The 13,412-nt window shown below is 48.8% G+C and overlaps 1 protein-coding gene across 1 annotated transcript; it reads right to left on the bottom strand.

The window, feature by feature from the left end:
* Nucleotides 1–1,256: 1,256 nt before the first annotated feature.
* LOC123123305 (glutamyl-tRNA reductase 1, chloroplastic) lies at nucleotides 1,257–5,034 on the bottom strand (the record flags this gene model as incomplete). The annotated part of the gene is given in 3 exon segments (XM_044543784.1): nucleotides 1,257–2,687; nucleotides 2,822–3,063; nucleotides 4,601–5,034. Coding segments are annotated over 3 exon segments (1,599 nt in total). The 3' UTR covers nucleotides 1,257–1,553.
* Nucleotides 5,035–13,412: the final 8,378 nt, after the last annotated feature.

Genomic DNA, 13,412 nt, shown 5'->3' with positions numbered 1-13,412 from the left:
CAAGCTGCAATTAAGTTGTCGACTGACTTGATATGTGTAACAGTGGGGGTTTGGAGGATTAATTAGTATATTTAAGCCCAATGATTCAATGTGTTCAACAATGGGATTTTGGAGGATTAATTAGTAGATTTAATGTTCATCGTTTACTACCTATAGATACTGAATGGATGAAACAATATATTATTATTTTATGAGGCAATGTGACCACCATGGTGTGCAATTTACCTAAAATACATCCTAAGTGATATTTTTCTCGGACGTGCGTTGCACGTGCCAGCTTACTAGTCCTATAAAAAAAAGAACTCTTGAGACTCCGGCTGCGCACCGACTTGGACTTGTCATTAACAGCTAGTAGTAGCGTGACGGATTGACCTCATCTAATTGTATATTCGAGCAGCCCAGCTGGTGTGTATACTGACCTAGGTGACACGCATGGCCTCTGCTTATCGTGTCATTCCGACTGATCGTACCACGTGGTTAAGCCTTCAGAGTTTGACTCGTGGTGACAAGGATGAGGAGGACGGGGAAATTCCGTGGCACGAAACATGCTACAAGCTTCAAAGAAGAAGAAAATCTCTAACTCCAGCCCCTACCTAACTCCGCAGCGGTATAAAGTCCGGCCGACTACCTGAACCCCGATCTTCCTCCCTGAATCACTCGTGACGTGTGACAGGTTAGATAGTGTCTCCACACTTGACGCCACACCACTGTGACCGGCAGCGGTCGGCCGCCGCCCGGTTCCCGTCTCCTGCGGGGTGGACAGGGAGAGGGAGACGGTGACGCAGGGACCAAAGGAGAGGGGGTGCCCTTCAGCAGATGAACTGGCTTCGCTGCACTCTTGATTCCGTCTCAGACTCTCAATCAGCATTAGTAAAGCTAGCACCAGGCAGCAGCAATCGTCCAAGCGAAGAGATGCACCTCGCTCATCAATCATCACAAGATACCAATATGTCTTGGTCGCCGCACAGAGAACAAGACCTAAGATGCAAATTCGCCACCATAAAACCTTGCCAAATTCCAAGAAGGACCAAAAATGTTAGGCAGCAATGTATTGGCCCAACAAAAAGATAATCAGCGAACTGGTTATTGATGTGTCCAGCAATTTTGGCCTCGTAGGGAGAACAGACAGATAACACTGAAGAAAGGAGTCGACAGAACCTATAAGCAACTGAGCGCCTTCAGAGTTCGGAAATCTTATTAATGCTCAACATTTCGAATGCAGGAGCTAATGCAAGTATATAAAACGAATGCATCCATTAACACACTGATATATTCCTCTTTATTTCGTCCAATAGAGTACAGTATTATAGTACAGCTTGAAAATTGGGCTCTAACCACAGCAGCCACAGTAATTAATGTACACAGGCAGTTTTGGAGCAAACATGCTTCCCTGCTCCTCTCTACAACACATTTGGGGGCTGCCATGGCTAATTCACGGCACAAGAAGAACTCAGCAGCAAGTGGAGGATCAAAAAAAATATTGGGATTAGAATGTAGCGACATTCTGGGAGCAGTATTAAGTAGATATACAGACGGACAAGTGTCTCCCGGTCTCAGCTTTGGGTCTTCTCTACCTTGGCCTTGATCTTCTGCTCAAGGACCGCCTTCTCCGTGTCGAGGTTGAACATTCTGTTGAGGGCGTGCATGTTCTCCAGCGTTTCGTCCAGGGTGCGGCTGTCGCTGCCGTCGCATCTCAGGTGCTGCAGTGGGCCGTGAAGGAGCTTGTTCACTATACCCGTGCTCAGCTCCTCGATGGACCTTCTCATCTTCTTGTTGAGATTGTCTTCCCCGATCTTCTGCAGGCACTTCTCGAGCTCAGATGCCCTGATCCTGTCGGCGTACGACCTCAGCTTTTTGATGGTCGGAACCGTCTCCAGTGAGTCCCTCCAAGCCTCGAACCGTTTCAGCTCTTGGGTAATGATTGTTTGGGCCTCCATTGCTTTCCTGACACGGTCTTCCTTATTGGCTTCCACCACCTCTTTCAAGTCGTCGACATTGTATACCCGTGCATGCTCCACCTCAGATACACAGGCACCGACATTCCTTGGGACAGATATGTCGACGAAAAGCCGAACACCACCCACAGCAAGAGAAATAGGAGGAAGCGCCTCTGCATGCTCCTTCGTGAATAATAAGGATTCAGATGCGGTGCTTGTGAACACGACATCAGCGTCAGCAGCGGCTTCATACATCTCTGTAAGAGGCCTGTACACAATCTCAATATCTTTCATCTCTTCGCGAATGGCATCCACCCTTTCCACTGAACGGTTCACCACAACAACCTTCTTGCATCCTTTGGCAATCAAATGTTTGACCACTAATTTTCCCATTTTGCCAGCACCAATCAAAAGCATCCTAGCTGACAAGCATTCAGACTTTGGAAGCTTCATCATGGCCAATTCAACTGCAGCCGAACTGACAGACACAGCACCAGCTGATATGTTGGTCTCACAGCGGACGCGCTTTCCAGCTGTGATTGCATCCTTGAACATCCTATCAATGTTCTTTCCCAAGCCTCCACTGTTTTGCCCATTTCTGACAACTTGTTTAACTTGAGCAAGGATTTGTCCTTCTCCAAGAACCAAAGAGTCAAGCCCAGCGGATACCTCAAACAGGTGGCGTGTGGCATCACTGTCACGCAACATAAAGAGATGCTCCCTTAGCTCGGAAGCAGGGATTCCGCTTTTCTGCACACAAAAAAAAACAGCATGGGCATTAGGGCTTCATTGATATACTGCACATTTGAGCAACCAAAAAGGGATAAGCAGGTCAAAAGAGTATGGACAGGGCAAACAAGCATTTGATCAAATATAACTCTTACCTTTGACATCCAGTCCACTACTTCTCTAATACCACGGTTCCACGATAAAGCCACCACATATATTTCCATTCTGTTGCAGGTACTAAGAACAGCAGCCTCTTCAATATGATTCAGACTGGTGAGTTCTGAAATAGCACGGGGCCATAGTTCCTCTGCAACAGCAAGTTTTTCACGCATGTCCACTGGTGCTGTGTGTACGCTGAGGCCTATTACAGCGATGCTACTCTTTTCCTTCATATACCCTGGTAATGAAAATTAAAAACATTGTCAAATACTGCAAGTAGACATACTTTTAAAAAATGAAAGAACGGAACTAAAATTGACGGCAAATCACCATAACGTTTTCTTAGTAATGATGCCTTCCTTAAAGGAAGAAAAGAAGTTCGTTACACAGCTTGCCACAGCAAGCAAGCACAGAGAAGGAAAAGAGGAAAGAAGTTTGTTAAACGTGGAAAAGAAGTTCGTTAGCACAAATCTCCACAAAGAAGTTTGTGCCACAGCAAGCACAAAGAAGAGAAAAATCAAATCATCGAGTAGGATAAACTACTGCTTAAACACCCTCCTAAGCCAAAAAAACAAGCAACTTTCTACAGGCTATCGGACTACTGTCTAGCAAAGCCAAGCTACACAGGGCAAAGTCCTCATGAGCGAGGGTCACCACGTCGACTAGATGGAGCTGATCATGATTAAAGATGTGTCGTTCCGCTCCTTCCACAGCTACTTTCACTACATAAAGATTTCTTGATATGTTGTAATTATAAGGGGTATATTTCGTGCTTACACTAGTGGAGTCACACACATATATATTCTGAATCAAGGAATTACATATTTCGAATCTTGAAGTTTTAGCAACGGTAAACTCAGGTTACAAAACAAAACAACAAAGAGAACATGAACCCACTTTTTCCTGTAATTGGTCAATATCCGATACCTCAAGCATGCAACAACTACTGTCCATTCTTACCTTCTTATCTTGTGTGATCTTAGTACTTGGCAATTTTATTCAGGTATGCTCCTTTATTTAGGCTGCAAACACTAATTAACACATTTTGTTAAGCTCCTGTACATGCCAAGCCCTACTATTGAAATAAGAAATATAACGGTTTATTCATCACCAACGAACATACGTAGTGCTAAATTTTAGCCGGTTTGGCTCCTTTATTTAGGCTGCAACACTAATTAACACATTTTGTTAAGCTCCTATACCATACCGTAGTGCTAATGGTCTGCTAATCTGCGAAGAGCGTGTCTCCAAGATCAGTTAACACTACAACTTGCGAACCTTTCGACACTCGTGCAGAAAAAGAGAACTAATCGAGGTTTTCCTCAAGATATCACATAATCTCTAAGTCCAATTGTCTCCTATTCTGTAAACCTGAACAGATAGGCTGTGAACACAGCTACTCCCTCCGTTCCAAAATAGATGACCCAACTTTGTATTAACTTTATACTAACCCTAGTATAAAGTTGAATCATCTATTTTGGAACGGAGGGAGTAATTAGTAATGACAGATCAATAACCTGAAAAAATACTGCATGTGCTCACAACAATCAAAGCAAAACTGGGGGAGAACAATGCAAGTTCCCCTACGTTTCCCTTTTTCTCTTCTCCAACTCTCCAAGTACTGCCCACGAATCGGCAGCACCAAAACTTACGCTGCGACGGCAAAGAGATCTCCTAATTCGCGCACCACCAAACTAAACCTGCACAACCTTACATGGCAGGGCTAGAGGAAGCGCATCAAGGGCGGCAAATTCGAGGAGGAGGAAGGGACTCACGGTCCGCAGAGATCTTGAACTGCTCGAGCGCGGTGATGCTGGCCAACTTGGACGCCGCCTGGGCATCCCCGCCGGCGTCGCAGCGCACGACGCCGGACCGCCTCCGGCCGCCGGCGGCGACGACCCACGGGCACACGGCGGCGGACCCCCGCACCTTGGCGCCGGCTGCGGCGGCGGCGAATGCGCCCGCGGCGGCCGTGGCTGACGTCGCTCCCGCCATCATCGAGCAGACCAACAACAAGAGCAGCAGCGGCCTCTCTCCCTCCTCAGCCCGGCCCACGAACCGTACGTAGGTATAGGTAGATAGATAGATAGGTACAAAACCGGAGAGAGAGACGAGAGAGCGCGGAGAGATCCTTATACGGCCGCTTCTCCCACCCTCCCCCTCTCTCCACCACCGGCCGGTGCGCGCCTTCTCTGAGGGAGGATGAGCCGCCGCGAGCGTCTGCGAGGAAGAAGGGGTCCTGGCAGCTGCGGACCGGAGGTTAAGGGGGGAGGTGGCGTGCGGGGCCCGCGGGCAGTGAGAGTGGGTCGGGCGAGGCCTAATTTTCTAATGCGCGCGCGCGTTGGGTTCGGTGTGGGTGGGGGTTGGGTTAAGCCGTAAGCCACATGCGTCGTGGAAGGGAATCCGGGAGGGGATGAGGGGCGTGTGCTGGCCTCCGGCCGCTGATTGGCTGCGGCACTATCCGCTCCCTTATCGCTGCCGCATCCTTTGACGCCGCGGCGGATTGCTGGCGATGGAGATGGAGGGCTCCGTTCTCTCGTCAGTGGGGACACGCCGGATTCCTGACGGGGTGGTGGTCGTGGTGGGCACACACACGGGTTCGCATGGCCGCCTCACGCCCGCACCTGCGGGGTGATGGCCGAGCGTGTCGACGTGCTGGCCACACTCCAACCCCGGCGGTCACGATCCTGTGCGGCATATTCGGTGCCTCGCCTCGTCGGGTCCCCCGTATGGACCTGCATGCGGCTGTGTCGTCTACCTCCTGCTCGTTTGTGGTGTGTGAATTGAGAGCTCCCGGTGACTGCAACGGACCATGCTGTTGTCACGACACAAATTGCAGCCAATGGGAGTCCATAAAAGCGTCTGTGACAGATCCTCTATCCTAAAAGTCTTATATCCTCATTCTATTTCATTTCTTTGAAAAAAGTCATCGCTGCTCGTCTAGCAGATCCCCTAACCTAAAAACTTTATTTTGCCAAATCTTTAAAACGATTGCTTGCACAATCGTAACGAGTTGATCACGTTTCAGCACAAACATAGACAACATAAGTGTGTAACATGAAGAAATAAATTGACCCAAGCTCCACACAAAGCTTTGTCCTCCTCGGCCTTGTGGTTCTCCGTCCCACTCTTCTTCTTGATTACTTGACTCTCCACAACCTCCTCGGCCTCGTTCACCACCTCAAGTTCTCTCGTTTGAGTATATGGCATTGACATCGCAATGTCATCAAGTCCAAGTGGGTGCTCGTGGTATCGGCCGAATTCACCTCGTCTTCGGCCGCCGGAGGTGAAAGGGGTGGCGGTGCGGCTGCAGGAGGCCACGCAGTACTCCCCAACACTGCGATAGGTTGAGGGGGAAGCGTCCAGGTGGCCGCGGTCTTCTTTATCCTCATTGTCACTGCCGCCGTGTTGTCGGTCGCCTTAGCCGACGGCCGACGATCCTTTTGCGGGACAACTTGGGCAAGGGCGGTACAGTTGTAATGGCGGAGCGACTACCGACAACCGTCGGCGATGATGTGTTGTCGATGATGTTCCTCCCGTGTTGTCGTCGTTTCAGTGGTAGCGTCGCCGAATTCATGACCGACGGTGGGTCTCCGACACCGATGATGGTGTCCAGGGGTGTGACGGGAAATTGCCTTTGCATTCTGTCGTCATCAAGGAAGGGAGCAGCCGACGGTGAAGATAGGGATGGCGGCGTCGGGTGGGGAGGCTATGAGCAAGCGAGAGGTAGACGGCTTTTCGCTCAGACCGTCCATGGCTAAACTAAAAATGTGCGGTTGGGGGGTGGGGAGGGGTCATATTTAGGGAAAAGGTCATATAAGGGGTTTGGTAGCTACCCCTTGATCCCTAAACGAAATGTTGCATCTGTATTTATGAGGTGGCAAGGGGTGGCAAGGAGTCCTCCTCCCTGCGAGCCAGCAAGCTGCCATCCTCAACCTAGGGACGGGCGTTGACATGGCAGACTAAGAGAGATCTACTGCAAGTGGTTGGGCAGGGAAGGTGAGTATTGCGGCGAACGTCGGAGTAGGGCAATAGTTATAGGTGGGCAGTGTCTCGAGGGGCATCGAGGGAGAAGGAACGGTCGATCACCTGAGTTAAATGCTAGCCCACTGTAGCGTGTGAATAGGAGAATGTTCAATGTTGTGCCACTATCGAGCACTACAGAGTGTCGTCCTGTCTTGTCCCATCGACTCTAGGCCACACAAAGGAGCCTACGGTCAAACGCGTATGGTCATCGGTGTTGTTAACTTGATAAGTTGTTGGTCCCATCGAGGAGGAAATGGTTAAAACGAGGTGACAATTAGACGGTAACTCATGGAGACGGCGCCCAGGGGCATGCAACTAATTTCTTTGCACACGCTAGTGGCACAGACCACTCGAATATGCAACTTTGGCAGTGGCACAGACCGACTTTTCCCTAAAAAAATAGTGAGTCTAGAATAGCGGTGGTAGGTATTGTGAAATTGTCCCTAGGCAATTGGCGAAGATACTAAACCAATAATCATATGTTGCAGTTTTATATGTGAGAGAGAGGCATATGCTAACATTCATGCAAAATCCATTGTATAACATGTACTTATGGTTGAAACCCTTATCAAGCGTTCGCAACTACTAAGAATTAAGATCTATGGCCCTCTGTATTCCATGTGCATCAATTCATATACTAAGGCTCAGTAATATCTATCACTCCGACCACCCTATGCATTGTTATCTCAACATACTAGTAGTCCTAGAGTGTGGTCCACATGTGCCCGTGCTTATATGATGAGCATCAGAAGACAGCAACATATCATAACATTCAACTCAAATCAATCATAATAAATCACCAATCACCATATGACAAAAAGGATCTGCTCAGGCATAATAGCAGTGCAACAAATCATTGGATAATAATTTATAGCATCGAACAACATGTTCAAGTAGGGGATTACAAAGGTTTATGGATGTATGGACCACCATGGAGATTGTGGTTAAAATGATGGAGGCGATGGAGACAAATAACGGTGATGATGGTTCCCCTGCCGGCGCTCTGGCGCCGGCGAAAAAGAAGGGGGGGGGAGAGGGGAGATCTTTCTTATTCTTTGGCCTCCCATTTAAGTGGGAGAAGTTTCCCCTCTAGTCCATGGTGTTCATGGCCCCTGAAGGGCAAGAGCACCCTCTGAGATTGGATCTTTTCTATGCCAGTGTTTCTAGATGCTGAAATCTGAGTCCCATCACCGTTATCGATCACAGGAATTCTGTAACTCTGTAAAAACTGGGGGAAAAGGTAGTGGCAAAACTTCTGGAGTAAGCCTGAGGCAAAAAGGCGCGCCAACCGACCTAGGAGCTGGCCACACGGTAGGAGGTTGCCACCCCTCGGGCCATGACCCTGGTGCCCCTTTAGGTGGGTCCATGCCCCTTTGGTCTCTCTGGTGACGACGAATTTTGCCGATGTATTTTTATGTTTTTCTGGCTCTAAAAAATTCATTTCTTAAAAAGTCCAAAAACACTACGAAACAAGAACTGGCACATGACACTGGATTATTATGTTAGTCCAATAAAAATCATATAATAGTGTGCCATGTTAGTTCACCGTTCATCATTATTAACACATGTTAGGCCAACTCCAACGCGCGACCCCAAACAGACGTCTGGTTTGTCCGTTTGGGGCAGGAAAATGGACACGGCCATCCGCTTGCGGTCGTGCGGGCATCGGTGCGCCCAACGGACACGCCTCACCCCAAAACGTCCAGGGTCGTGGGCTTCAAATTTTTGCCCCAAAAAAAGAAAATAAACTTGCAAACATGCAAAAAAAGAATATACACATAAAACGTCCATATGCCCATACGACCATAGTATCAAAGTTCAACGCACGTCTTAATTAAACTAAAACTTAATAAACAAACATAAAAAAGTAGATAAAGGCCCGTCGCTGGGGGCCGCCGTCGTCTTCAGGAGTTGTCGTCGTCGTCACTGCAGAGGTCGATGTAGGCCGGTGGCTGCCACAGGTGGGCTGGCGGCCCCTGCCAGACCAGAGGCACCGATGCCGGCTGCACCGGTGGTGCCTGCACCACCTCCTCCCGTGGCTCCTGCTCCCGCGAGCGTGGTGGCGTTGCAGACTGGGAGTCGGCCATTTCCGGCACCGTGCAGGACCAGCTCCAGTGCTGGCCCACTAGACGAGGGTCCCACGCGGCGAGGGGCAACTTCTTGTGCACCTCCTCCTTGACGGCGATGTCCAGCTCCGGGATGGCCACGTCGCCAGCCGTAGAGAGGGCCGATGCGGTTTCAAGGCCATCTCATTGCCGCTCGTCGTGTGTGTTCATGGAATCCTTCATGACACGCCTCATGAGCCGGGCCTCCTCCTTGTCGGTCATGCATGGCGCCGGTGGAGGGGACGGAGAGGGCGAAGGCGACGCTGTCGGCGAGATGCCGTGCACACGCCTACGGGCGCGCGCGTGTGGCGGCCTGTCTATACGAGCCTGGCGCGTTGGCCGCTGGCCACCAAAGTAGGTCAGACAACGCAGGTCGTGCTCGTCGCGGAACCAAGTGTCCCATAGAGACGAGTCAAAGTCGTACCCGGAGTCCCGCAGCAGATCCGGTGGCAGCAGTTGGCGGTGACGGTGGATCTCTTCGCGGCAGGCGCGGCCGCTCACCGGCACCGCCGGGATTGGCACGCGGTCCACGGAGAGATGCCAGTTGTTTGGCAAATGAACATCACTCCACGGGAGTGGCGTTGACGTCTCCAAGTACCGGCGGCAGACGTCGACGGGGACGTTCATCCTGTTGCGCTGGCCGGCCACCAGCGGCGCGATTTGAAAGGCCGGTGGGGGGCAGGGGCGGGGCCGAAGATGGCGGGGATGGTGGTGCTTGCGACACGGATTTGCTAGAGCGGCGGTGGCGGCCAGGCGAGGAGCCGGCCTCATGGTTGTGCTTCCCCTTGCCGCTGATCCAATGCCAGCCCATGGCGCCGATGGGGAGGTGCGGCGGGGCTCGCTAGGGTTTGCTCGCTTGTGCCGGGGCTCGATGAGGCAGGTTAGCCAAGAAGTGGAAGCGGTGGACTGGCCGGTCCACGGCTTCCAATTTAAGAAGGACGACGACTGCAATGCCTGTGGCTGATAGTCGGGGCCCGCCCACTTGTGCATTTAATTTGGGCGGTGGTGGTAGTTGGGCGGCCACCACGCGTCTCCGAGGCGGACGACCCGCAACCACGTCCCCGTCTGGCGGTGTTCGTCTGGACACAAACCGAGCGCTTGTTTGCGCCAGAAATGGGGCGGGCCGGACGCCAAACGTACAAAATTTGAGGACGCGGCCGCGCGTTGGGCCGTGTCATCTGTCTGTTTTGGCCCAAATGAACGTGGATGGACAAGATGGGGTCATGCGTTGGAGTTGGCCTTACGCTAATTCATTGCACATCCTGATACACTGCCAGAGACATTCATATGTAGTCATCATATTGTTTCATATTTCGAGTTGTAAGTGAAATTAAGTGTGATTCATTCTAGGGTGCGCCCTACCTGTGAAAATAAAAGAAGGCCAAAAAGAGCCCATAAAAATGAAAGAAAAAGAGAGAGGGGTGCACTACTATCCTTTATCACACTTGTGCTTCAAAGTAGTACCATGTATTTCATATAGAGAGTTTTTATATTATTCACTTTCATATGCTAGTGGGATTTTCACATTATAAAACTTGACTTGCATATCATTGAACACATAAGTTGGATGCACACCCACTTAGCTGCATGTAGAGAGCTTTCATACACTCATACAACGACAGAGCTTTGGGCCTAAAGCCTGGAGGGACGATGGGATGGGACGGCCAAAACACATATTGGGCTATATGCTAAGGTATACTCAAAGAAAATCTTGTGGGCTGGGGGGTAGCCCGGCAGAGCTCCGCCACTGCACTCATAGCTCAAGTGTATACATTGTCTGGTGATACGTCTCCAACGTATCTATAATTTTTTATTGCTTCATGCTACTTTATCTACTGTTTTGGACTATGTTGGGCTTTATTTTCCACTTTTATATTATTTTTGGGACTAACCCATTAACCGGAGGCCCAGCCCAGAATTGTTGTTTTTTTGCCTATTTCAGTTTTTTGGAGAAACGGAATATCAAACGGAGTCCAAACGGAATGAAACCTTCGGGAACGTAATTTTCTCACCGAACGTGATCCAGGAGACTTGGACCCTGCTCCAAGGAACAAAAGAGTCGGTCACGAGGGTGGGGGGCGCCCCCCTAGGGCACGCCCCCTGCCTCGTGGGCCCCCTGTTGCTCCACCGACGTACTCCTTCCTCCTATATATACCTACGTATCCCCAAACAATCAGAACAGGAGCCAAAAACCTAATTCCACCGCCGCAACCTTCTGTATCCACGAGATCCCATCTTGGGGCATGTTCCGGAGCTTCGCCGGAGGGGGCATCCACCACGGAGGGCTTCTACATCAACACCATGGCCCCTCCGATGAAGTGTGAGTAGTTTACTTCAGACCTTCGGGTCCATAGATAGTAGCTAGATGGCTTCTTCTCTCTTTTTGGATCTCAATACAATGTTCTCCCCCTCTCTCGTGGAGATCTATTCGATGTAATCTTCTTTTTGCGGTGTGTTTGTTGAGGTCGATGAATTGTGGGTTTATGATCCAGCTTATCTATGAATAATATTTGAATCTTCTCCGAATTCTTTTATGTATGATTGAGTTATCTTTGCAAGTCTCTTCGAATTATCCGTTTGGTTTGGCCAACTAGATTGGTAGTTCTTGCAATGGGAGAAGTGCTTAGCTTTGGGTTCAATCTTGCGGTGTCCTTTCCCAGTGACAGAAGGGGCAGCAAGGCACGTATTGTATTGTTGCCATCAAGGATAACAAGATGGTTTTTTTTATCATATTGCATGAATTTATCCCTCTACATCATGCCATCTTGCTTAAGGCATTACTCTGTTTTAACTTAATACTCTAGATGCATGCTGGATAGCGGTCAATGAGTGGAGTAATAGTAGTAGATGCAGAATCATTTCGATCTACTTGTTTTGGATGTGATGCCTATATACATGATCATACCTAGATATACTCATAACTATGCTCAATTCTATCAATTGCTCAACAGTAATTTGTTCACCCACCGTAGAAAATCTATGCTCTTGAGAGAAGCCACTAGTGAAACCTATGGCCCCCGGGTCTATTCTCATCATATCAATCTCCATTACTTTATTACTTGCTTTGTTTTTACTTTGCCTTTTACTTTTCACTTTGCATCTTTATACCAAAAATACCAAAAATATAATTTATCATCTCTATCAGATCTCACTCTCGTAAGTGACCGTGAAGGGATTGACAACCCCTAATCGCGTTGGTTGCGAGGAGCTATCGTTTTGTGTAGGTACGAGTGACTTGTGTGTGGTCTCCTACTGGATTGATACCTTGGTTCTCAAAAACTGAGGGAAATACTTGCGCTACTTTGCTGCATCATCCTCTCCTCTTCGGGGAAATCCAACGCAGTGCTCAAGAGGTAGCAAGAACCTTCCCGGTACAATACCGAAAAATCCCAAACATTTTCCGGTGGCCAAAATAGGACTTCCCATATATAAATCTTTACCTCCGGACCATTCCGGAACTCCTCGTGACGTCCGGGATCTCATCCGGGACTCCGAACAACATTCGGTAACTACACACTAATTCCCATAACAACTCTAGCGTCACCGAACCTTAAGTGTGTAGACCCTACGGGTTCGGGAATCATGCAGACATGACCAAGACAGCTCTCTGGCCAATAACCAACAGCGGGATCTAGATACCCATGTTGGCTCCCACATGTTCCATGATGATCTCATCGGATGAACCACGATGTCAAGGATTCAAGCAATCCCGTATACAGTTCCCTTTGTCAATCGGTACGTTACTTGCCCGAGATTCGATCGTCGATATCCCAATACCTCGTTCAATCTCGTTACTGGCAAGTCACTTTACTCGTTCCTTAATGCATGATCCCATGAGTAACTACTTAGTCACATTAAGCTCATTATGATGATGCATTACGGAGTGGGCCCAAAGATACCTCTCCGTCACACGGAGTGACAAATCCCAGTCTTGATTCGTGCCAACCCAACAAACACTTTCGGAGATACCCGTAGTGCACCTTTATAGCCACCTAGTTACGTTGTGACGTTTGGCACACCCAAAGCATTCCTACGGTATCCGGGAGTTGCACAATCTTATGGTCTAAGGAAATGATACTTGACATTTGTGACGCCCGGGTATTTAGCTACAGTAATTCCCTGCTAATGATGCCACGTCACTTCGATTACTTTCGCTAATCTCGTGTTAGTTTGGAACCGATTCAAATTCATATTCAAAATCAAGCAAACAGTAAACGTTTTCAAAAGTCAAACTAAAATGTTATAAATGTGACAAATAATTCATAAGTAATGTTGGTGGAGAAACCACATTTTTATAAAAGGTCTAAGTGCATTTAATTAATTAAAACAGTAGGTAAGACAAATACATAAATGCCTTGGTATTTTATAAAATACTAAACTATATTATTTGGGGGTTAAACCTTTTGTGGCAGAGGTATAATTAGTGTTACTATTTAAGGTACAACTTTTATGTTTT

This window comes from Triticum aestivum, chromosome 1B (assembly GCF_018294505.1).
Source record: "Triticum aestivum cultivar Chinese Spring chromosome 1B, IWGSC CS RefSeq v2.1, whole genome shotgun sequence".
Classification (NCBI taxonomy): Eukaryota; Viridiplantae; Streptophyta; class Magnoliopsida; order Poales; family Poaceae; genus Triticum; species Triticum aestivum.
This window is presented reverse-complemented; position numbering and strand designations above follow the sequence as displayed.